We start from the raw sequence: 26,493 nt of genomic DNA on the forward strand, positions 1-26,493 counted from the left end.
TTCAGAAAAATGAAAAAAAAAAAAAAAAAAAAAGATGCTGGGTTTTATTTTTAAATACTGAATATATTTGTTAAAATATACTGCTCACAAACACTAGGGGATATTTCAAAATGAAGCAATAAAATATCCCCTAATGTTTGTGAGCAGTGTATAAACAAATCAGGGGGAGAAAAACACGTACATAGTGGGAGTGCACCTTAGTTTAGGCGGTCACTATTTCAGCTTTTAAGAAGAGGTCATTTTTGGCCCTGGCAAGGTGGCTTGGTAGATAAAGTTCCGTCCCAGCATGCTGAGGTCACAGGCTCGACACCCCCCTCCATCAAGGCATGCACAAGAAGCAGGCAGTGAGTGTATAGCGAGGTGCTCCAACGAGGTAGTGCTTTTCTCTCTCTCTCTCCCTTCCTCTGCCTTTCTCAAATCAGTGGGGAAATAAGAAGAAGAAGGAGGAGGAGGAGGAGGAGGAGGAGGAGGAGGAGGAGGAGGAGAAGCCATTTTCAATCAAAATTAAGCATTTGTAAAATAGTTTTGCATTGGACCAAGATTATAATTTATCAGACATTGTTTCCCCTGAAATCACTTTCTCTTTCCCTCTGTGTTTGCCCCTTAAATTATCTAGAAAGTAAACACCATCCTCTTTCGTTGCCAGTTTTCAGGGGTTGGTTATTTTCTCTCAAAAATGAATAGAAAAGCCTGGCGTGTTATTGCGATTCACTTGAGACCCATTCTGGTTAATACAAGAAATACTTGATGAATGGAGAAAACAAAAAGGACATTGAAACCAGCCACAGATATGAAATACAATAAAAAATCCAGAATATAAAAGCAATAATCAGAATTACTTAATCATGAAAAAATTAATTAGATTCCCCAGGAAGCAAGAAGAATAATTATGAACAGAAGAACAAAAACATAAGCATCTATAATTATAGAAAACTAGAAATCATCTACATTTTCAATAACAGAAAAGTGACTAAATAAATTATGTATCATCCAAAGAACAGAATAGTATACATCATTACAAAACACGTATTCAGAATGGCAGAATACTGGTAATTATGGAAGCTAAATGGTGGGTATCTTGAAGTGTATTATACTATTCTATTTTTTGAATGTCTAAAATTTTCCATAACATGTTTTACATAAATATGGTTTCTAAAACTGTTTATTGACACAGGAAAATGTTCATGATATAATATTAAGTGGGGGAGGGAGAACAAAGTACAAACTATAATAAGTACATACCTCTGATGCCGTTAACAACACACATCTACACAGAGAAGACAGCCTGGAAGGCAATGCTCTAAAAGGATAAACACTGAGTGGCTCTGGGCAGCAGATCAATGATGATGATTATTTTCTCTTTTTGCCTTTCCATATCTAAAAATGCCTTAACGATGGATATGTTTTACCTTTGTAATTAGCAGCATGATAGACAGGAAAGGATTCCTATTTGGGAAAGGAAAGAAGACAAGAGTGCTTAGCCCATGAGTGAGAGCTGGCTACACATAAAGCATCCCTAGACACTCAAAGAGGGGAAAGACTAAATCAAGGCGACCTCTGAAAGGAGCTTACCCGCTCTCTGAGGAGATAACTTAAACACAAAAACAATTCTAATGCTACCAGGTTGTAGGCAAGTGTGGAATGAGGAGTTCTTACAAGTGCAATAGAAAAGGAAGGAAGGAGGGAGGGAGGGAAAGAAGGAAGAGAGGGAGAGGAAGGGAGGGAGGGAGGAAAAGAAGGAAGGAAGGGAGGGAGGAAAAGAAGGAAGGAAGGGAGGGAGAGGAAGGGAGGGAGGGAGGAAAAGAAGGAAGGAAGGGAGGGAGAGGAAGGGAGGGAGGGAGGAAAAGAAGGAAGGAAGGAAGGGAGAGGAAGGGAGGGAGGGAAGCGCAGAACTGCAGTAGTAGAGCAGTGATGACCTCACAGGGCTGCCAGGGGAACTGGGCTCAGAAGGATTTGTAGAGGCGGAGATGGAAGGAATATGGGAGTTGGGGCAGTCTAAGTGTAAGGCACACTTGGAGGAAAAGAAAATGTGAGACGCAGAGCAATCACTTTAGCTTAAACAGAGTTCATGCAGAAAACTGGTGAGAAATATGGCTGTCAATTAGGTTAGAGTGAAGGTTTTCAACCTCATCGGACTCCATGCCCCCTTTACAATTCTGTAATAAAAATTAAAGATAGTATAACCTAATCTACATATAATTGCACTAAATCAGTGTTATGACCTAGTTGCCATATAAAGGAGAAATGAAAGGGAAATAATTTATAATGGTGGCGTATACATTACAATATGTACATTTCCAGGCAGCAGAGCTGTAGTAGAAGACATATGAGCTGGTCAGATCATTACCCTTACACAACAGTCACTATAGTGCCCCAGCTACACATGCAGACTGACAGGCCAGTTACAAACCACAAGCAATGGTGCCAATGTGGGAAGCAACTTCCGGTCAAGTCCCAAAGAACACAAAATATTGACCCCATCCATTTAAACTGTACAAAAGACACCTTTTGCTTATACAGTTGGTTGTAGGCTCTGGATTTTCACTTTTGTTGCCCGGTGGACTTTGGAAAGTCAAGTGGGATGTGGGGGTATTCTCCAAGGTGGGAAAATGCAAGACTTCAGGCATCCTTGGTCCTGCCCACTAAATGCCAGTAGCAAACCATCCCTTCACATTGTAAAATCTTACATCCCACGAATTTCTGAAGTACTTCCCAGAGGCCACAAACAGCTGGAATAGAAGAATCAGCATTTATGTCTGGGAGCACCACTGGCATTCTGGGCAGGACAACTGAACTTGGGCACACCTGTCTCCTGTAGTGCGGGCTGTTGGGTATCCATCCCTTTCAGCAGGTGCTAAAAGCCAGTCATGGTGATAACCAAAAACAGCCCCTCATGTATCCTGTTCGGGAGCTGTCACTTCACCTTTGAGTGACACTGACCAAGATCTTGGAAGGTTTGAATGCCAAGTCACTCAAGCAACTGAGGGAAATAGAAGGTCTGACACAAAGAACTCTGATTTTGAAAACCTCTTAATCTTTCTATGATGCATCTCTCAAAGAACTTAAGCTCAGAATCGCGTGATTATTTAAGCAGAAAATGAAAACTATAATTAAAGCACCCCGGAATGCTCACTAACCTTTGACTAGCTCTCAAACCCTAAGGCAGCCGGCAGCTACTTCTGGAAGGAGTGAGCTGCTGCGAAGCACGTTCCCTGGGACTTCGGGAAATACAGAGCTCAAGAGTTGACCACATCTGGGGTCTCATGCCACTCAAGTGGGAAGGGCAACTTGGAGTAAAGCATGAGAAGAATGTAATGTCGCTCCTTAGAAAGCCTCAGCACAACTGACAGAGTGCCTACGACTCACCAGAAGAGAGAGGGGAAGGAAGTGCTGAGAGACACTCAGAAGAGACAGGGAAGATAAGGCTGCCCAGTCAGTGTCTTCCCACCTTGTATACAGCCCAGATCCTTTGGAGATGGACCTTTTTAAGAACTCTTTGTCTCCTTAACCTGCTTTATTTTTCTTATCACCCCCTATAGTGCCAAATCATAGGCATACAAATGCTCAGTAAATTAATTCATTCAACAAATATTTATTGCATTCCTGCTAAATTCCATGTTCTGTTCCATATTGGGGGAACCAATCAACAAAACAGGCATCACCCTTTTTTCAGAGACCTGACATTCTAGTGCGGGGGTTTGGCATATGCAATACAATATGCCATAGAGTGAGGAACACCATGAATAATAAACCTAATCTGGGTAAGGGGATTAGACAGGGTGCCTGGGAAGGCTTCTCTGAGACTGATGAGCTGAGATGAATCACGTGAAGAAGTGAGCCACACAGACATTGAGAGACATAACAATCAAAGGAAACTCCTGCCTTATTTGAAAATTAAAGTGAAGATATCATGATTAAAACAAATCAAAGCAATGGATTTTTGCTTTCATTAAGAAAGGGGACCTGGCCAGATAGCTTGGTTAGTTAGAGCATCGTCTAGAAGTACAGAGGTTGCCAGTTTGATCCCCAGTCAGGGCACACACAGGAACAAATCAATGTTCCTGTCTCGCCTTTCCTCTCTCACTAAAATCAATTAATAAAAATAAATTTTTTTAAGGTATTAAATTAAGGAAGGGTCTATGTCTTGTATGCAGCTGGATTTTCCACTTCTAATGTAGGATGTGTTCCTTCATACAAAAAAAAAACAGAGTTCTGAATAGGCACAAAATAAAAAATTTGTGAATGAATGCATGATACAAGCCATCTTATTGCTTCCTGGAAGGACATACACCCTCCTCATATTGAGAAATCCCTGGCTCTAACTGATGTGAAAATTGCTTGGCTTCTTAAATAGCTTTGTGTAGAGTTGAGTCTTGCTACTCACATTGGTAACATAAAACTGATGCAGAATAGACCAGAAGAATATCAACATGGAGAATCCAACCTAAGTATCCATACCACACATGGCCATAAAATTTCAACACATTAGAGTGAAAACCTCTACTGACCCAGTAGATGTCTATGAATCAGAAAACCATCAGCTCTAATAGACCTGTAGCAGTCATTGTTTCCATCCCCACCTCTCAGCATTCCTGACAGATGAGTATGTAAATTACTCCCTCTTCAAAAAATTTCACACATAATGAATCATCCATTTTAACTCTTGTCCCACTTCTAATGTATCTCAGTACAAAATAGACCAAACTCCAAAATAAAAACTTTCTAGGATAAATCTGAGTTCTTTGACACACTGTTCGAACAGATAATGCAAATATGGAAATGTCTTGATTCTTAATACATAAATTGCGTAAGTTTTAATACCAACACTCTTCTGAGCTGATTAAATAAAACTAAGCAGCAATTTATTTCTTCTTTTGGAACACTAAATGTTCCCACACAGGGGGAGAAAATAAGCTTTTGATAGAAATAACAACTTGCTCTCAAAAATCCTTCTCCTACCAAAAGAATCAGCATTTAAAACTTCCAGACATCATATCACACCATACAAAAGTGGAAATTAAATACACACACATGATAAAGAGTGCTCATAAATTAATAAATAAAAACAAATGCCCTAATAGAAAAAAAAAAGAGACAGAAGAAAAGGATAAAAACTACAGCAGGACCATATATTTATTTAGAAAAAAGTATCATTGGCCCTGGCCGGTTGGCTCAGCAGTAGAGCATTGGCCTGGCGTGCAGGGGACCCAGGTTCGATTCCCAGCCAGGGCACATAGGAGAAGCGCCCATTTGCTTCTCCACCCCCCTTCCTTCCTCTCTGTCTCTCTCTTCCCCTCCCACAGCCAAGGCTATATTGGAGCAAAGATGGCCCGGGCGCTGGGGATGGCTCCTTGGCCTCTGCCCCAGGCGCTAGAGTGGCTCTGGTCGAGGCAGAGCATGGCCCCCTGGTGGGCAGAGCGTCGCCCCCTGGTGGGCGTGCCGGGTGGATCCCGGTCGGGCGCATGCAGGAGTCTGTCTGACTGTCTCTCCCCGTTTCCAGCTTCAGAAAAATACAAAAAAAAAAAAAAAGTATCATCAAAGAAATTCACCTGGAAAAAATAAGAACCTATCAAATATTTCTTTTGTTTGTTATTAATGTCCAAAGTAGAAAAGAGAATACAAAAAGTAGCATACTCATGCACATAGGAGCATTCATTGGCCCAGCTTTTCAGGACAATATGGTCAACATCTTTTCCACAAAATGTTAAGGATGTGTAACCCAGAAATTGTACTTATAGGCATAGATCCCAAAGTAATAACCATGCTTTAAAGCAGTGGTCCCAACCCCCCCGGCCGTGGACCGGTACTGGTCTGTGGGCCATTTGGTACCAGTCCGCAGAGAAAGAATAAATAACTTACATTATTTCCGTTTTATTTATATTTAAGTCTGAACGATGTTTTATTTTTTAAAAATGACCAGATTCCCTCTGTTACATCCATCTAAGACTCACTCTTGACACTTGTCTTGTAAGTTTGACAATTATATTTAAAAATACCACAGTTTTTACACCGGTCGCATAATTTTATTTTATGCATTTATCCGTCCCACCCTAAAGGCCGGTCCGTGAAAATATTTTCTGACATTAAACCAGTCCGTGGCCCAAAAAAGGTTGGGGACCACTGCTTTATTTATTTATTTTTTTTTAGAGAGGAGAGAGAGAGGGAGAGAGAGGAGAGAGAGACAGAGAGAGAGAAGGGGGGAGGAGCTGGAAGCACCAACTCCCATATGTGCCTTGGCCAGGCAAGCCCAGGGTTTTGAACTGGCGACCTCAGCATTTCCAGGTCAACGCTTTATCCACTGCGCCACCACAGGTCAGGCGGACCACTGCTTTAAAGGACATTTATCACAGCATTGTAAGAAAGTGGAAATAACTTACATGACCAAGTGTAAGGGTCTGGTCTAATAAATTATGGCACAGCCATACCATAAATGTGATACAGTCATTCAAAACACTTGTAAAAGAATTAATGGCAATGAATTGAAATATGAATGACATTAAGTTTAAAAAGGAATTTAAATATTTTTTTTTCTCAAAACAGCATATAAACACATATGTACCACTGGACAATACGGTCACATGGTCATAATTTTGTGTATTTAGGTAAAAAATATTTGTGTATATATGTTAGCAAAAAAGACTTTATAGTCAATAAAATAAGAAATAAGATTATAGGTATTATTTATGTGATTTCCTGTTTTTAAATTTTCCTACAATAGAAATATAATTCTTCTTATAAAAATGTTGTCTTTCGCGTCGGCCTAGCGTGCGGAGGACCCGGGTTCGATTCCCGGCCAGGGCACACAGGAGAAGCGCCCATTTGCTTCTCCACCCCTCCGCCGCGCTTTCCTCTCTGTCTCTCTCTTCCCCTCCCGCAGCCGAGGCTCCATTGGAGCAAAGATGGCCCGGGCGCTGGGGATGGCTCTGTGGCCTCTGCCCCAGGCGCTAGAGTGGCTCTGGTCGCAATATGGCGACGCCCAGGATGGGCAGAGCATCGCCCCCTGGTGGGCAGAGCATCGCCCCCTGGAGGGCGTGCCGGGTGGATCCCGGTCGGGCGCATGCGGGAGTCTGTCTGACTGTCTCTCCCTGTTTCCAGCTTCAGAAAAATGAAAAAAAAAAAAAAAAAAAAAAAAATGTTGTCTTTCAAAAAACTCTTATACCCAATTTACTAGAACCTGATCTGCACAATTTGATAAATCTTTTCAGACACAGGAGAAAGTATGTTTAATGAAATAGACTTCTCAGAAATAGCTTTTGCGTCAAATTCTATTTCATACACTTAATGTTCCTAATTCTTTATATTTTACTCTTATCGAGTGTAAACTTAGACTGGAACATTTATTTGAATCAGAAAACATGTTTACAATTGTGTTGCCAAGCAATCGGATAAAGAGCAGTAATTGAAAGATCTTCTATTTCAAGTAATTAAATCATATTAAGAGTAAAAGAGTAAACAAAATATAAGTATCAAGCTCCTTCCACTGATCAAACTTTACTTTGAGTGTCTACTATGTGCTATGCACTATACTGATAATTTGTCAGGGTCCTCTTCAACGCTTTGGACCTGAGCTAAAAAAAAATATCAAGTCTATAGAGTTCATCTGAACAGTTGCCCCCAAACCTAAAGCCAAGGAGAATAGATCCTCTGGTAGAAATTCCTCTGCCACATAGACGACCCTGAGTGTTTTAATCCTTCAGCTGCTATGTCTTATCTGTAAGCTCTCCAACTCATGTACATATAACAAACTCCACCCTAAACCCAAATCTCAACCCTGAAATGCAATTCCAAAAATGAAGTCAGTCTAGCACACAATCCCAATCCCATTGGTGAAATAATGAAGTCCTTTATTTGCATCAATTTCAGTGAAAGCAGGCCAAATGAAGCCACCTGTTACTTACACAGACCCCTCTTTTAGCAGCCCAACAACAAAACAGTATAAATATTCATTCTGTATGAATTTGCTCAAAGGTCACTTTTAAAGGAAAGGTTATCAATGGGACAGCCGGCATAGACTAGCTATATTTAAAGACTCTACACCTGCATTTTAAAAGGTGCTGGTAATTGAGACACTGTAATGTACTATTACTACATTGGTGGGGGAAATTAATGGAAAACATTAGTAAGTTTTTAAGTGTATAATCCCCAAGAGCATTTTATTTGATAATTTCACTGTGAATACCCAAATCATTTAAATTCTATAAAATACTATTTGACAGAACAGTGTGCACATCTTTTCAAAAGGTTCACCGAATAATAACAGTGTTACAAATAACCTCTTTAACCTGCTGTCGCAACAGTGTAGATTTTCAACAGCTGTCAAAATAGATTCTAGTATCCATTTTACTCATGTGTTAGAAGAAGATCTTAAAACTGTCAGGAGTGTCAGGATGTGGGTAACTTAGTATAAAATGTAACCCAGCTGACTCCACCAACTACAGAGAAATAGAGAAAGCTGGAATCAGCTCAAAGAAAAGAGATCAATCAAAGGGAGAAGGACAAGGAGGAGATCACATCCAACAACAGGTAAGTCCCAGCACTTGTCTCAGACACAATGGCTTTTACCTAATGGGAGCTGTAGAACAGAATTCTGGAAAGCCATGTCATTCATTCCCCATAGCAAAGGCACATCTCCTAGATGTCACTCACTCTGCTGATAGTAGGGACACTTGCTGGTTCAGGGCAGGGTTGCCAGATACAGAAAATAAAAATACAGAACCCCCAGTTAACTGTGATTGCTGACACACTACAAATAGTTATTTTACTATAAGTGATACTAGTATGTCCCATTACTCATAGTGTATCTACAATTCAGAGTTAACTGCGCGCCCTGGATCCTACCTGGCAACCTACCTACACAAGGGTGACCAAACACAGGCCCTTTCCTCCTGGAGCTAGCGTTCCAGTGCAAGATAGCAATGTAAAAAGGTTAGCATTTTGAATGTTTTCTATTTTAAAATGTATTCTCACACCCATTTCACCAAGATTCACCAATTCTTCCTCTTTGCCACCTTACATATAACCATTTGAGAGTAAATTGCAAACACCATTTCTCTTCACCCCAAAAGATTTTTATCATGTATCTCTTCATAATAAGGATATTTTCTGATGTGACCAAGGTATAATGATAATATTAAGGAAACTTACCATGGGTAAAATATATTCCCTATAATGGATATAGTCCACATTTAAATTTCACCAATTGTCCCAATTCTGCCCATGTTTTTTTCCCAATCCAAGTTCCAATCCGGAACCCCATGTTGCGTGAAGTTGTCATCCCTGTAGTTTCCTCTGCTCTGGGGACAGTTCCTCAGCTAATGGGTAATTGTAATCCACTGTACTAACTGCTGGGCTGGCGGCGTGCAGAGGGGGTGTGGGAGCACCGGACGGTGAGGCAACCTCCTTCCCTGTCTTCCATCCAAGGACTGCACATCAGCTGATGAACACCACTCACCATTTTAACCTTTGGGATGGTCGACAAAATACCCAAGCATTTCCTGTTTTAACTCAAGGAATGTTTCCCTCTCTCAGTAAGAAGTGGGATAAGTCTTAAAGAAAACCAGCAGCAGCGATTCTGTCCTAATTACTCCTCTCTAAAATCCTGCAAACTAAACAAATACACACCGCAGTTATTCCGGGGAACCCACCAGCAGCTTAATATCAGACTCACTCACGAGATTCAAGTTCGACCTTACAGCTCGCACTTCCAATATTTTAAATGTGTTCAGATCATCTGCAAATACCATGATAATCTGGAAATTGCTAACACAGCTCATTCTGCCACAAAAAGAAAATGTGAGAATAGGAAGCTTTTATTAAACAAACAAACAAACAAAAAAGAACGACAAGAAACCATTCTCATTTTCCAATTACTGTAACACTTGTTCAATGAAATGTAAAGGTGGGAATAATACTAAAGAATAAAAAGTAAGGCATAATTATTTTTTTGTTCAGCTGAGGTATGCAAAACTACTCAAAGGTTTCCCACTGAGTGGTTTTAAGGTAGATAATAACTTTTATGAAATAACCTGTTTAATAATAAAACTTTAAAAACTTAACAATTACACCCTGGCCTGACAGCTTGGTTGGTTAGAGCATTGTCCCGAAGAGCTGAGGTTGTAGGTTCGAACCCTGGTCGGGGCACACACAGGAACAGATTGACGTTCCTCTCTCTCTCTCTCTGTCTGTCTCTCTCTCCCTTCCTCTCTCTAAAATCAATAAAACATTTTTTTAAAAATTTAACAACTTAACAATTACAAATGTTTTAACGAAGCCAGACCTGCCAATTTCTGGGCAGAATCCCTCTGGCGCACTGTCACTGGCCCCACGAACATGCACACCGTGGTCACAGCACAGAATTCTGTGTAACTTTCCCCAAAGAAATTCTTTAGCCCTGACAGCTGCGTCCTTCCTACTCAAAGAAAGTGCACTTGGTGATCTAATCAATTAAAAGGATGAAAGTGAACACAAAACGAACTTTGACACATCACAGCCAGGCCAGCCCACAGGGACTGTGTGCGGTACAGAGGCAAGTCCCAACTGACTCATCAGATCCAGGCGGTGGCCCAGGCCCGGCGGTGGCTGGGGTTCACCAAGAGAACCATGTGCTTGTTGCAGCTCTTGCTAATGAGCAAACGCTCTGAAAAAGAACCCATGGTTCTCTTTTCCTGGACCTTTTAAACACCCACACCCCTGAATTTTTTTTATTCCATTGTTCCAGTTGGTTATTTGAGAATAATGTCACCCTGCATTGATATAACACAATGCAGCTTACAAAGTACTTTAAGCACATATAATCCCACTTCTTCCTGATAATAGCTCTGTGACTTTCACAGGGGTAACGCCATTTCCCAGATCAGGAAACTAAGGCTCTGAGAGTTTAAATTATTTTTACAAGCTGACACACTTCCAAGTGACAATACCAAGACCCCAACCCAGGGTTTCTGTAAGGCACTGAGGAGTAACAGCATCTATTTCTCATAGTTGGCCTTTATCACATACCATTACTATCACTTAGAGTAAAATACAACCCACTAGGATTATCATCTTGTCCTGTTTTACTACTAATGTTTATGAACTTGGGTTTCTTTTCATAACCAAGATGTAAACCCTTTGTGGATTAGGAGTATGAGTTAAACTCTGTGTTTATTCATCCATTCTTTCAACAAAAAACATCCTGAGGCCACCTATGTGCCAGGGACAATATTAAAGTCTGGAGGACCAAACTGATGCAGACAGAGGTTAGTCTGGAAGGCAAATGATGACGATGCCTAGCACCGGGCTGTACCTGGAGGGTGCCCTGGAGTCACGGACACTCCCAGGAGTTGTCGTGGGTCTACCGCACCATGCAGACTGACACTCAGGAAGGAGCCTCTTCACTAGCAATGAGTGACATCCTCCCCACCGGCAGTGGGGCAGTCATGAATGACTCCCAGTCCTCCACTGGGACCTAGGGTAACTCCAGAGTGGCTGAGTCAGATTCCGCATAAATCAAGAGGACATTACTGGAACTGTGATTAGAGCATGCCAAAATAAAGTCAAACCTTCCTACACTAAACTGCAATTTCAAAGTGTGAGTGGTAATCATCTCCCAATAAAAACAAGTCTGTGCTTTATTGTGAGTGAAGAAACACAGAAAAGGAGGGAGGTGGTCTGGAAACGGCTTCAAGGAGATCATGCTGATAAACGCTGTCTTTGACATTCAGGAAAGTAGAGCCTCACTCATGCTCAGCACAAACAGCCATTTAATGTGGTGACCATGTTGGCCGAGTCAACCATGGGAAAGCTATCAAGTCAAGGTCACAGATGGTTGGGAAGCGACTGGGTGTATAACACCAGCTCTTCCCCTACTACCAGGTACCCTAGCTCAGTGGTCCCCAACCTTTTTTGGGCCATGGACCCACTTAATGTCAGAAAATATTTTCACAGACCGGCCTTTAGGGTGGGACGGATAAATGTATCACATGACTGAGATCAGCGTCAAGAGTGAGTCTTAGACGGATGTAACAGAGGGAATCTGGTCATTTTTTAAAAAATAAAACATTGTTCAGACTTAAATATAAATAAAACAAAAATAATGTAAATTATTTATTCTTTCTCTGCAGACTGGTACCAAATGGCCCACAGACCACTACCGGTCTGTGGCCCGGGGGTTGGGGACCACTGCTCTAGCTGACCCAGTCTTCTCAAATTTTCAACAGAGGGGATGGAGTAGCTAAGGTCTCTTCCACCTTAATTTCCTGCTGTTAGAAAATGAAATGAGAATTCTTTCACACCAGCTATAACATGTTTTCCTAAACCAATCTTCAGAAATTTCCCCCCACCATTTACAAACAATGGGAAAGCTTGTTTTCATTTACAGCCCTCAGGTTGGTGCTTAGCCCAATTCTAGATCCTAAGGAGATCCTGACCCAGCTCATCAATTGCTAGTGTGTCCAAGTCAAGGATGCCATGAGCTATTAGATAGCACATTCCTCATTCTTTCCCCTCTGCAGCTTGTAGAGCCTGTTTCTTTCCCCAAGTCCTGCCCGTTCACGCACAGGCAGCAGACGCCTCTGTTCCTTGAGTCTCCCACATAGGAAGGGAAATGTTTGAATCAATGCCTTCATTTAATTAAAAAAAAAAAAAAGCCAGTGTAAAAAAGAAGCCAAGCCATACCAAGCTCCATAGGATTAAAACCTGATAAATAAGACGCACATTGAAACAGACAAGCTGAAAAGAATTCTTCCAAGATCAAATTTATAAAATGTTAGAGTGAAACACATTAAAACTACCATTCAATATCCTTAAGTACTTTCCTCTTAAATGCCAGCATTTTCATTTACCTAAGAACTGGAAGGGAAGGGCAGTACTCATGTGGTGGTGAGGACTCAACACAGGCTTCTGGGTCAGAAACACCTGGGTGAGCTAGGCACGTTTTCAACCACTCTCAACCTAAGTCTGCTCATATGTAAAATGGAGACAGTATCTAATTTGTGGAATGCATATAATTTAGAAGCTAGTTATTAAGCATTTACTATGAGCAAGAGTCTGGGTGGTAATAAGCACGTTATCTAATTATTGCAATGTATGGTATTTAATTTTCACAACCATTAGTTCTGCTTCTTTGTATCTTCACCTATTCAATAATTGGAGGAGGTAACAATTGTGTGTTTGTGCAGGGATCAGCACAGTGTCTGACACGCAGAAAGTGCTAAAGGAAGAAAAAAGAAAGAAAAGGCAGCTACTACCCTATGAAGAATATCCTATGGTCACTTTGAGAACTACACAGAGAGAGCAAAAAGATTCAGAGACAGACTGAAATGAGTTACCTTTGCTAGTAAGTGACACTCAGGGCTTATCGCTGCTGTTGGGTGACCCGAAAGAAGCAATAGGCAACTCAGTTCATTACATCTTTTTTTAAACATGGTGGTCCTACTATCATGGTGACTTAGCTCCACCTCACTGAGTACAAAAAAAAAAAAAAAAAAAGAACAGAGAATCACGCTAAAGTGTATTTCTTAAAGGAAAGCCACAAACCTGTGGCCCAAACAGGCCAAGAAGTTCAGAAAGAATATACTAGAAAAAAATTTGACGACTTTTAAGATCACCCTTATTCATCCATTCATACTGTCTCTCTTTTTTCTTTTTTGCTCCCAAAAGTTTGTTCTCTCATCTTTATTCCTGTTTCATGGAAGTCATAGAATATTAAGGTTAGGAGGTATTTTGAAGGTCATTCAAGAGGTCACAGCTTCTTTTCTAAAAAACAAAACAAAACAAAAAAAAACCTCACACCGAGTCCTTCCAATGGAGAGGCATGTGGTGAGACTGCTTGTTTCCATCCTAACCAGTGGAATTATGACGGCCTCCACTTCATCTCACAGGGTGATTGGGGTGAATCAATGAGATAATGCATGTAGAGAATTCACTAAGGTGCCTGGCACAAAGCAGGCATTCAACGAATAGGCACCAGACGTATTTGAAAGTATTATTCTGTGCCCTGCACAATGCTAAATGCTTGTCCACCTCCAGTGAAACCCGAGCCACTGCCTCCAAAACAGCTTATGCCATTGTTTAGGAACTCTAATCATTATAATTTTTCTTTACTTTGAGCTAAATGAGTTGCAGTTTCTACATACCATCCCTACACCGAGTCAGAATTGAGCCCCTCAACTCCAAGCCAACCTTTCAAAGAATCGGTGACGGGTGCCATGTTCTCTGCTCATCTTTTTCTCCAGTCTAAATGTTCCCCTGGTTCTCAAGTGTACCGCCATGCTCTTTCCTCCGGCCACATCCTGACTTGTCCATCTTCCTCAAAGTGTGTACCCAGACTCAAAAGGACAGTCTGGCCAGACCTTGTATTGTACTGTTATTCAGAACAGAAGACCTGTTCTCAATACTATATCATTATATTTAGTATCATATATCTAATGTATTATTAAAGGTTTAGTGGCTTTGGGGCAACCACATGGTGACATAATTCATACTAAGCTCTAAGTCTACTAAAAGCCAGAAGTCCTATTCATGCACGCTACTACTGAACAGTCCTCTTATGAGTTAAGTCCTCAGGAGATCCAACTAGTGGTTTAATGGTCATCTTGTTATATTCAAATACTATTTTGGATCATAATTCTATCATCAAACCCTCAGCTACACCTTCTCAGCCCAGCTCACACTGCAGCCCTTACTGTGGCCACCAGCTTCAGGGAGGTATAACCTGACAGCACCCTGCCTCTGTTGTCCCTCATCTCTAGCTTTCTGCCTTGGGGCTTCTCTGACAACACAGTGTGGGACACTGTGGAAAGGCTCACCCTCACAAACCTGGAAGTGCAGGAACTAGGCATCTCGGGAAAGCTTTGTCCAAAGTGAGAGGGAGCCTTGGGATAAATGCCCACCCCGTCTGCCCTCGATCCCTTCTGAGGCACCATCCACACGGCTCCCGCCTTCCCTGGTTCTCTCCTCCCGGCCCCCTTTCCTGTTCCCGGGGATCAGTGACCCACAGAAACTACCTGCAAGCCAGCCTTTGCCTCAGATTCTGCTTTCTTGAAGACCCCAGGCTAAGGCACAGGTCAATATGAATGATGGTGTAGGACACTAAGCCTCGAGTGACAGCACCAAAGACCTTCCTTGAGGCTGACAGTCGCCAAAGCCAGACCTGTCAGTCACTGAAACTACTCTGACATCCCAGAACTAGACTCTCAACCAGCGTTCCCCCTGTGTCTCCATTTTATTCATCAGGAAGTGAGGCGCATTGTCAAAGTCTGTGCTGAAACTTAGGTATGGGATGCCTATCAGAATTCCTGCAAAGTGCCCACACACATAAGTCTCTCTGTGAATGCTGTCTCCCTTCCTTCCCATCGTCCCATCAACGGGGAAACGGCATTAGTTCTCCATGATCCATTCTTCCCATTCTTAGGAAAACCAGGCTGCTTCCACTTCCTCATCTAAATATTGATACTAGCAAATTGAGTTTTAAAAACTCTCCTGGTATCTTAGGGTTAGTATTAGCCTCCAAGATACTTACTAGGTACAAAACCTACTTTTACTCTCCTTTTTTTCTTTTTTAAACGAAGACAATGTTATTTATGGAGGTTTGCCTCTATTCCTTTATGACTCTTCAGAAATTCAAGTGGTTCAGCACTGCCATTTTAGTCACACACTTAAATCACATATTTAGTGCACACACTCACACAGATAAGTGTGTACAGGAAAGTCAGCATTCTATGCGTACCTGTGCTACACACACAAACACTTGAACTCCACTGAAAGACGAGGATAAGCCGCTTCAGAAATTCCAATGTTTGCGCTTTATGGGAGTGTGCCGGGGAAGTAGGAAGAGATCTCTCCCATCCGGTCTCTGGAATGAACATTCCTGCTCTCTGCAGCTCAACTTTGCAATTCATAGCATCAGCAAAAAAAAAAAAAAAAAAGATTCTTTCCTGGAGCCCGATTTTCCATGATCATGAGAATGCCTGGAAATTCCAGCAGGGGCATGTCCAAAAGCTCGGGGGAAAGAAAGCTGCAACAGAAGCCAGCTCTGCCTTCCTCACCCACACTCAGCTCAGGCTGTGACACACACTGTGAATGTCTCTGAGGCTGGGAAAATCACACACCTTGGCCAGAGATTTTCAAACTGCTCTCCTTGGAGTTACAGTAGGGGGGGGGAGGGGGTTGGAGGGAGGAAGGGAGGATGGGCTACCATCCACTTCCTGTAAGCCTTCCTGTAAGTTTTCATTTGCAAACAAAAATCTTCTGATATGTATCCATAAAACTTAAAAGGCAATGCACCGATTACCTCTAAGTTACCTTCCACCTCTAATAGTCTATGATCTTTCTTTTCAAAGCGTGGTAGGCAGGCCAGCAGTAGCTTCTCCTGGGAGTTTATTAGAAATGCAGGAGGGCCTGACCTGTGGTGGCGCAGTGGATAAAGTGTCAACCTGGAAACACTGAGGTTGCCGGTTCAAAACCCTGGGCTTGCCTGGTCAAGGCACATATGGGAAGTGATGCTTCCTGCTCCTCCCCCCTTCTCTCTCTCTCTCCCTCTCTCTCACTCTCTCTCCTCTCTATAATGAATAAATAAAATCTTTTAAAAAAATAAAAATTAAAAAAAAAATAAATGCAGGAGGTCGGGCTTCGTCCACCCAGACCTCCTCTATAAGAATTTTAGGGTTAACAAGATCCCCAAGTGATTTATATATACATTAAATGTTGATAACTAGTCTAAGACACTTTTCTCTTTTCCTGTGTTTTAAATATTTCTGCTTAAACCTAGTTCTAATACGGAAGTATTCTACTGTAAGGAGTTAGGAGAACTATTACTAAGCCTCATAATTTTTTTATTTATTTAGAAATGAAATTTAATGGGGTGACAGTGATCAATAAGAGTACATAGGTTCAGGTGAACACCTCCGTAGCATTTGAACTGCTGGCTGCATGGTGTTCCATCACCATATATCTGTCCCCCCAAGTCTCATCATTTTATGGATACTTAAGAACAAAAATATTAGGTGAGCAGATATTTCGCTTTCCTACATTTAAATACGTCAGAAATCAGAGGAGTGTTTAAATTGCTCTTTCTTCCATTCAAGAAATCATTCCTGATAGCGCGCCTCACGCTCTCCTCCCTCTAACATACTCAAACTCATCCTTTGATGAGTCCAGGAAGACTTCCCCTCAAATTGTGCATGCACCAAGCCCCCTATATGTGTGGTTTCCCTAAAAAAACATGCATTAAAAATTCTAAAAAGGCAAGAACTTGCGGGCCCTTAGGCACTGTTTCAAATGACACACTCAAGTTTACTTCGCCCATTCATTACTTTTTAGACTACCCAACCCATCCTGTTCTCTCCCTTTCACTCACTCCAGTATTGTTCTCTCATCTGAATCATAGCATTTACCAACTATTTATGGTCTCATTATTTCACATATTTACGGTACATAAATATATAAATATAATATATATTTATTTACATATTTATTAAATATATGTGTTTATATAAATATAAATTATATGTGCAAATATAAATATCATAGACATTTACTTAAAAAGGTATATACATGTCATATGTTTGTTTTACCTCTACAAGTTGAGCATAAGCTCCTTGAGAAGAATTATTATACCAACGTCACCTCTGGACACAGCACCCAGCTCTCTGCTGGGTTACTTGGTGAATACGTACTGAAGAACTTGGTCCCATGGTTTCTTACTTCATACTCTTTGTCAGCTACAATTTAATGTTATGTATTATCTATTGTATAAAAGATACAATTGAATCATTTGATTTTTTTCCCCCTAGTGAACCAAGACAAGGCACACTGTATTAAAATGTTGATAGATGGAGTGGGAACGAAACCCTAGAACTAGCTATGCGTCCCAAAGAGTGACGAGCTCCTACAGAACAGTAGGCTAGCTCCTCAGAACTCCAAGCTGCCACTTGGGGTGCAACCTTCAGAGTCGGGCCCAAGTCCGGAGTAGCTAACTGAGAGAAAGTCTGACTCCTGTTCTGAAAGTTCTGCTTTCTTTGGGAGATGCCTGCCTCCGGCAGCTTCCTCAGGAGCAAAAAATAGCTCCGAGGAGAAATCTAATTCTGTATCTTAATCTCTGTGAATTGGGTGAACTCAGTAAGGCCTTGGAATGATGACAAGGGAGGGAAAGGAAGGAATAGGCTAAAAACTTAAGGTAGTAATTATATTTTAAAAAGGAAAAAGAATTTATGAGCACCACATCTTTCCTGGAAAATGAATTAAACAAGGCACTTCGCTCATGGATGAAAACCTCCTGATTTCTCGAGGTCAAGGACAAGCAGTATTTTCTCTTCTCTGACGTTATCAGTTCTCTTTAGAATTATATTTCTATGGCATATCCTGGGGAGTTTCCAGTTATTTCTTAGCCCTTCCAACTCTCATTTCACCCTAGTTTATTTAAACATATACAAACAAATAGGACTGCTGTTAAGTGTATCTGCCTTTTACTTGCTTTGATGGGACCTGTTTATAACACACACTCAGTTGCTGAAGCGTTGGAGCATCCAAGCTAAACAATCAAAGTCAGGTAATTCACAAGAAAGATACAGATGACCAACCCAAAGAAAATCACTACACCCTAAGTAAAAAATGTTTCAGATACAAAGTCTCAATATATTTCATTCAACAAAATGATTTCTTCTTTCCACTTTCACCAACTGAAGAAAAAAAAATGTTCACAGGTAATTTGGGAAAACTAGGTCAGTGCTGATTTTTTTTTTGAACCCAACATGATAGAGAACAACAAAGCTAAAGTGTTGAAGGTGGAGAAAAGTAGGCTCCTATCTTTTCAGGGTTCCAAGTCCTCTCCAATCTCTCTTTGAGAATCCTTTAAATAAAATGATTTCCTACCACTTAAGCAAATATTCTTATATAAATTCTATATGAATGAGAGTCAAATTTAAACCTGAAGAATAGAATCAGTTGTCATTTGATTATTAATAATTAACTTTGGACAATAATAAGGTTTGATTAGCTCCATTTTACAGATGAGAAAACAGAGACTCAGAAATTGACTAGTCCATTCTGGCTGATTCAGAATTGGTACTCTAAGACTCTTCTGTGACCTGTGCCCTCCTGTGGATACAAATAAATGGCCACCTGGACAATATGGTCTTTTCTCTTTCATCTCAATCCTTTATTCTCCCCCACACACACACACACACACACACACACACACACACACACACACACACACACATATATCAATGCCGATAGTAACAAAGCTACCCTGAGCTGATAATGCCACCAGGTGGCCAAAATGGAAATTGTCTGAACCAAAGAGGATCACACATATACAGGAAAGCTCTTTCTTAAGTGTACATACACATACACACACACACACACACACACATTTTATCTTTTAAATCCTTTCCAAAAAGTCTTCCTGGATTTTCTATCATCTCTGCAGGGTTAAGTCCAAAGATCTTGGCTGACAAAGTCCTGCACACCCATTCTTTCTGTTTTAACTTCTGCCTCTTAGAGCTCAACATTCCACACTCTTCTAGCCACTCTGAACCCACTATTCCTTGCACACAACTGGACCTTTTTATAAGGCAATATTTTTACAAATATGATCCTTTCTGCTTAGAAAACACCTTCATGCCTGCTCTCTACAATTGTTTTTACATATTGAACCAACTCCTATTCACCCTCTAAAACCCGATTCAAATATCTCTCTTCTTCAGTGAAGTCTTCCCTGACTCCCCTAGGTAATTAGCATCTAGGTTCACAATGCATCCAGAACCTCTGCCCCTCCCACATCTATGCTTGAGTAACCCCGATACTATGTTAGTCACTTACTCAACACTGCGTATCTATGTACCTGACACTGGACTTATAGTAAGGTATCTTTGTATTCCCACTGCATAACACAAGGCCAGGAAAACAGCTGGCAGTCAGAAAATGTATGTGGACTGAATAAGTGAAAGGAAGAACTACAAACAATTTTTTATCTAGAATTATCAGAAAAAACTATTCTTCTGCTTTTCTTTTATACCATTTGTAATTTTAAAAAGTAACTCAGAGTATAAAAACCAAAAATCATAAAAATCAGAGAGCTAAGCATCTTTACCCCCTAATGAGAGTAAAGACACCCACAAGTCCTTTGTAATTTTCACAATTAGTTTCGTTTCAAGCACCACCATTTCAGATAATACTTTTTTCTGTTTCTTATTGTAAGTAAAACAATGATCTTTTTGCCATTTATTTACTGCAAACATATGCAATTTCTCTACAAAACATGCACTGGTTTGCAAGTTAATAAGTCACTGTGGATTTACATGTGAACCTCCATTTATTACACTATTTTCATTGGAAAATATATTTCAAGTCCAAATGATAAAAGTCACAAATAAACAATGCCACATGACCTATTTCTCTTTGGGGAACTGCAGGTAAAGCCAGTGGGTTCCATTTCTTTGCCGTTTTTAGGTGTTGAATGAACTATTTATTAGCTCCAGAAGCAGTCATCTATAAACTGAGACTGACTAGAAGTCTCAGTGTTAACCTGGGCTGGTGGCTGAGGTACTTATCTAAGGTTATGAGGCTTCTGAAAACAAACCTCTACTTAAAGAGCCAGTCATGACCTATACCCTCCCCCAGTCAATCTGGAATGACATACACACACATGCGTGCATATACACACGCATATAAATCCATAGGAACTGACTTTATTTTTGGATCTCAGATGACCATGAACCTTAGGCAAAGGATGAATGAGCGAAGCGTTGAATTCTCAATAAACATTCAATTTAAGAGAATGAAAAGTTAGTATCAAAATACAACCCACAGATTTCAAATAACCCAGGTGTAATGTGAAAGTTCAGTTCTGAAGAAAATGAAGCCAAATTCACACTATTACTATTTTTACTATTATACCAAGATCAAGACCCAGATATGAATTAGGTTCCCAGTCACCAAATTTTAAAATCTCTCCATGCCAGAAGAAATATATGTGCTTGTTGAATTGATGATTACAAAATAAAGTAAGGGGTACATGATTTTGGTAAAAGAAACCTCAAGCAGGCAACGAATGAGTCATTATACACAGCCTAGCTTTCTGAATGGGGAAGGGCTTTACCAACTGAAACAGCTTGGGAGGTCAATTATCTTGACTGTCAATATTTCCAAAGTTTATGGCCTATTTCCCTCTCTTCTCAAAAGAGTGTATTGAAAAATATATCCCTTTCATAGTTCACTCTCATTGATGGTAAACAGCAATTACTGATTCATGCTGTTATAGAGCAGTGACCGCAGGATCAATTGAGGATTCCTACCCTAACATTCCCAAAATTTTAGGGCTTTTACTCTGAATTGTTCTGTCTCTTCCTTGGTTGTCAAGCTGCCAAGGTATCACTTTTCTTTCCTAGTGACAGCAGCCACTCACCCTGTTCTAAATGTGCTAACCACAATATGCAGTCGATTATTGTTCAAGTTTAGAAAAATTTGTTAGGATTGTTGTCTAAAATAAGAGTAATTATGTTCCCAGAGAAGGTGTGAAGAATTCTCCCAGACATTATGCTATCTATTCTGGTTGCTGAGTGGGCACTTTTGCCCCTTTCCTCATTGTTGGCTAGGTTCCAAAGTCTGTAAGAGAGCCACACTCCGGGCCCAAGTATGCTATGACATATCTTGATGCTCTTTGTGGTCCCCACACTACAGACATAAAACAAACCATCACACAACCCCACTAATGAATTTCTGTCTTAACCACACAACAAAATAAGTGCAAAGGTTTCCAAGGAAGCAAGTTGTCCAGGTTGAAAGATTAATCCAGAAACTGGAAAATGGGCCCTATCCTACGTAATGGTTCTAGGTGGCGTACATCCACAGCATTTAGCAGCATGAACAGGCAGGTAGATGTCTTACACAAGTAAGGATGAGGACATCATTTTAAGGGGAAAAATTACAAAATGACTTATAATAACTCACAGAAGTTCAACATTTTCTTGGCTTGTTAAATTATAAGATTTTTAAAATAAGCAACTTCTTTTTCATATTGTATGCATTTCAATTGCCTCACTTACTAACCTGCGGCTCTTTTGGGAAAAGTCTTCTTTACTCAGAGGGAAAAGATGTTGCTCCAATGTTTAAGTAACTTAAAGATTATCATCATTTTAAACAGTTCCTACAAGCACTGAAATCAAGCACTCGATATAAATGACTATACTTCAATCCAGTGCGTTTCACAAAGCACAGAAGTTTATATAACCTTGTTTGTCAAACCTGAAAAAGTAAAATCAAGTAGGTGAACCATGCTACCCTGTCACATTAAGGATGAAAATAAAGAAAGTGGACATCAGTTATCCTAGCTATGCTTCCACACCCTTAGGAAGGAGGCTGGCCTTCTCACTATTTATAAATGTGGGGCTGAAGCAAGGGGACCCTGCCACCTCCACCCTTGCAAGGAACAAGGTGGGCTGGCTGTCAGGCTCCAGTGAATCCCAGTGGGCTTATGGGATCTCCCTCAGTACATCCCCCATACTTAGCAACACCAGATCCTGGGGTGCAGTCCTGTCTGCTCAGGAAAAAGACTGAGAAGATTTCCAGTGGTCACTTCCAGACTGTGATTCTATATATGGAAACATCCCATCCTGGTGTTTTCAGCATGGTGAGCACCATACCAAGGAGGAGTGAAAAGGAGGCTAGCTCCCCTCTTGCTGCCCTGAGGACACACTCACTTTAGTGTCTCCCAAGCCCTGCTGTCCTAAGCTGGACCTTGTCATCCAATGGCAGCCCAGACCTCTGCTGAGTCTTGCAGGCGAGCGGCTCTAACATGGAACATCTGGAAGAGGACCCTGCATTCTTTTCTCTGCGTAAACACTGGGGGCTCTGTTCACCCTCCTGCTGCAGCATGAACTAAAGAATTTCCCCTATCCAAAATTACAACCAACAGACCTTTCCCCCATCCCCCATCCTCACCCCCACTCACCCCAGGATATAATTTCAGTCTGTCACCACCCATGCTAGCAAACAGCAAACTGCTGGACCTTTCGCTTATATTCACTTTCTATACTAGCTGAGACGTCTGTAAAAACTAGCAGGATGATACGAAGCAATTCTGTTATATTCAGTAAAGTTTCCTAATAAAAAGCGTCAAGGACTCTGATTCATGTCGGTGAGACCCTTTCTCCAAGATCCATATCAGTATGAATATCGTCATGATAGATGAGCATATCCAAATAGTATACGAATTGCAAATATTATTTTAATAGTCTGTAGCGTCACCTACATATTATTCAGAAGACAGAGCTCTAAACTGTAATACCCGTGGGGGAAAATTAATAATAAAATTGAATATTCACGTATTGCTTCTACAGCCTAATCAAAGCTTGGTTTCCGAAGGGCAGCCCCGGGCTTCTTCATGTGTTGCTGAAACCCAGAGAGCCACGTTGCCCAAACGAAAAAGAAAAAAAAAGCCCAGAAAATCCAGACTCTACGTGACCTGACTTACTTATTTCCCAGGAAACTGCATGAGAGAAAAATCAATCATTCATGCTACCGTAGCTACAACACAGAAAGGACTGAAGGAGTTGACAGTGGTCAAAAACCCAAAGCCGCCAGCGGAGGTAAGTGGGCGACAGGGGCGGGGACAGGGAGAGGTTGAGAGGCCAAAGGCCCGGGGGACCGCGCGGTCCGTGTCCCCGCGGAACCGCGGCCGGGGGCGGAGCCTGGGCCCGAGGCTGCGAATGGAGGTGTGCGGGGAACAGGCGAGACGGCGGCGGCGGTGCACTTACCCGGGCTGTTGGCCTCGCCTTCGAGGACGTGCAGCTCCGCGCAGTCGGCCAGCGAGTGCTCCAGGCAGAGCTGGAGGAAGCGGGCCTGGGTCTGGCTCACGCGCTTGAGCAGCGACAGCAGCGCAACAGTCTGTTCGCACTCGTTCCAGCCCTTAAACCAGCCCGCCAGCACCCCGACCTGGTCGCGAAACATCATGGTTAGGGGGCGGCCCTCGGTCTACAAAGCCCCCTCGGAGCCCCAGCCCGGCCCTCCCGCCCCAAAGTTTGGTGGAGCCGCAGCCCCGCGGCCGCTGGAGACGCGTTCCGGTTCCAAGGTGGCTCTGGTGCCCGGACGCTGCAGGTACCGCCTCGGCTCCTGCCTCTCTCGTCTGGTTTCAGTTACGTTCCGGTGGTTCTGGCTGATTTCCCCAGAGATGATGACAGACAGTAGCACAGAAATGTTTCTTTTTTAAAAATAACGATTTTTTAAAAATTCCCCACAAGGCACACAAACTGAATGAAGAATGCTCTTTCCCTCCCCCTTCTCACAGCTTCGGGATGGTGGTTTCCGGCGTCCCGGGGTCTCTTTCCCGCTGGGCGGCAGCTCGGACCCTCACACCCGCATTCCCGAGCGGTGATCACCACTGGAAAGAGAGAAAGGGCTGCAGTGAGACCTCGGCCAGCGAGGGAGCGCGCCCGGGAAACGAGTGCATCAGAGAGGGCGGGGGGCGCCCCGCGGGGGGCTGGGTCCCCCCAATTCCAGCCGCCCCCTCCGCACCCGGACGCGAGCGATGAGCTATTCCCGTTCAGGGAATGACAAGAAGCGTCGTTCCCAGGTGCAGGAGGAGACCCCGCGGCTTCCTGTTGCTGCCGCTGCAAACGACTGGTGCTCCCCACACACCGCACCCGGGGTGGCCTCAGGGGCTGTGCTTGAGAACGCCAGCACCAGCAACAGATTTTCCTCGCGCAGAAAACTTGCAATGCGGCTGCGAAGGGGCGCGGGGGTGGGGGTGGGGGCTAATGCAAAGCAGAGGCGGAGGCAGCAGCGGCAGCCCGAGTTCTTTCCTCCTCCTTCTCCTCCTCCTCCTCCTCCTCCTACTCCTCCTCCCGGAGAAGCAGCCGAGCGGCTGCAGCTCCATCTACAGCAACAGCCAGCATCTCCACCGCCAGGCGCCCCTCTGGATTTAGGCCGTGAGCAGCCAAGGCAGCAGCTCGAGACAAAAATAAACTCTCCCCACCCAAAGCTCCTCGCCCAGCGGGCGGAGGCGCAGCCGGAGCCCCGCTGCCCCGCGCCTCGCCGCTCCAGCCCACCCGGGAGGTCTCCAGGGCCTGCTTCGCCTGGAGCGATCAGATGTGTGCGCGCCTGTGCGTCTGTGTGTAAGTGTGTGTACGCGCGTGTGTGCTTTAGGCATCCTGCCCCCGCGCCTGCTTTCTACGGGCGGGTCTGTCCGGCCCAGCGCCTCGTCCGCGCGTCCCAGGCCGAGAACGGTGTGGCCCCGAGCGCACGCGGAAAGCGGACACAGCCCGGGGCCACAGCGCTACTTTCCCCGGCGAGCAGGGCGGCTCCGACGGGACTGCGGCTCCGCGCCGCCGGCACACGCCCGCCAAGGACCTCAAAGAAAGTTCGGCTTCTGGGGTTCCCCCGGTCCTATCCCTGTCCGGGTGGCCGCCGATGGCAAACAGGGGAGCCCAGCGGCTCAACCCTCGAAGGGGCGGCTCTCCCAGCACCCCGCTTCCTGGCGCCCAGAACTTATCCAGCTCAGAGGGAAGTCCCCCGCGAAAGGGACTCCGTGGCCGGCGGGTCCTCTGCTGGGGGCGCTCACCTCGGCTCGGCTCATACCGGTGGCTCGGGGCCCCACGCGCGGGTCCGGGCCCGCGGCGGCTGTCAGCGAGGTTGGGGGCGCCCGGAGCGCGGGCTGCGGGCCATGCCGTCGGGGCGGGCGGCACTGAGCGAGTGCGGCGCTGTAGGTCCGGCCCGCTGCCGCCACCGCTGCCTCCCGTGTCGGCTCGCGAAGGACTGCGCCGCCGGAGCCGGAGCTCCCCACATGCTACTGATTAACATACACCATTACATCATGGGCTTGGCAGGGAGCGCCCGAGCGGGGGGAGAGGAACCCGGGCGGCGGCCGCGGCGCGCGGAGGGAGTCGGGGGGGAGGATCCCCGGCCCGGCCCGGGGCTGGGGGTGGGGGGAGCGGATTCCTCAGTGGGGACCAGAAAAGGGGAGGAGAGAGGGGTGGGCGGAGCCAGACGGCGCAGAGGGGTCGGGTTGGAGGAGCCGCGGGGCGGAGGGAAGAAGTTTGGGGAAGGGGAGGGGTCCGAGTGAATTCCTCGCGGCCGCCGCCTGCGGGTTCTGGAGCGGCTGGGGCGCTGGAGGAGCCGGAGCTCGGGCGGGAGGGGTCCCCGAGGGCGCTTGAGCGGGGGCGGTGCTACCACCAGCTGCTTGTCCTTGGGAATATGGTTCGCCGATTCGAGTGACCCCTTGGCCGGACTGGGGCCTGAGGTGGCAGAGCGGCTTGGCCCGCAGGCGGCGGAGACCTGAGGCCATTGCCGCTGGAGGCGTGGACGGGTTCGGGGGGTCGCGGACGCGAAGGGCCTACGAGGCTGATGGTGGTACGCAGAGCTGGACGTGCCTGGGTGGGCGCCTCCGTGGGGCCCCCTTGTCGGAGGAGCGAGGAGTGACTGGTCCGATCAGCCCTCCCGGGTTGGGCCTTGAAATGCCCTTTGCTCCTGCCGACGGCTCCATGCCCGGCCCCACGCCCCTCTCGGGCCTCGCTCTTC

At 44.0% G+C, this 26,493-nt stretch overlaps 1 protein-coding gene across 4 annotated transcripts in view; it reads right to left on the reverse strand.

The window, feature by feature from the left end:
- The window catches only part of SAMD4A (sterile alpha motif domain containing 4A), a 215,541-nt gene extending 189,712 nt beyond the window's left edge, over positions 1 to 25,829 (reverse strand). Inside the window, exons 1-2 of one of the 4 annotated variants that reach the window (XM_066342344.1) lie at positions 25,538 to 25,829; positions 23,736 to 24,358 (exon numbers count right to left, since the gene is read on the reverse strand). In XM_066342344.1, the coding sequence (XP_066198441.1) occupies positions 23,736 to 23,931 (196 nt within the window). In that variant the 5' untranslated portion in view covers positions 23,932 to 24,358; positions 25,538 to 25,829. The remainder of the gene's footprint in view (positions 1 to 23,735; positions 24,359 to 25,537) is intronic. The other 3 variants (XM_066342342.1, XM_066342345.1, XM_066342343.1) reach the window with 3 other exon arrangements.
- Between the last annotated feature and the right edge of the window lie 664 nt (positions 25,830 to 26,493).

This window comes from Saccopteryx leptura, chromosome 6, assembly GCF_036850995.1.
Source record: "Saccopteryx leptura isolate mSacLep1 chromosome 6, mSacLep1_pri_phased_curated, whole genome shotgun sequence".
Lineage (NCBI taxonomy): Eukaryota > Metazoa > Chordata > Mammalia > Chiroptera > Emballonuridae > Saccopteryx > Saccopteryx leptura.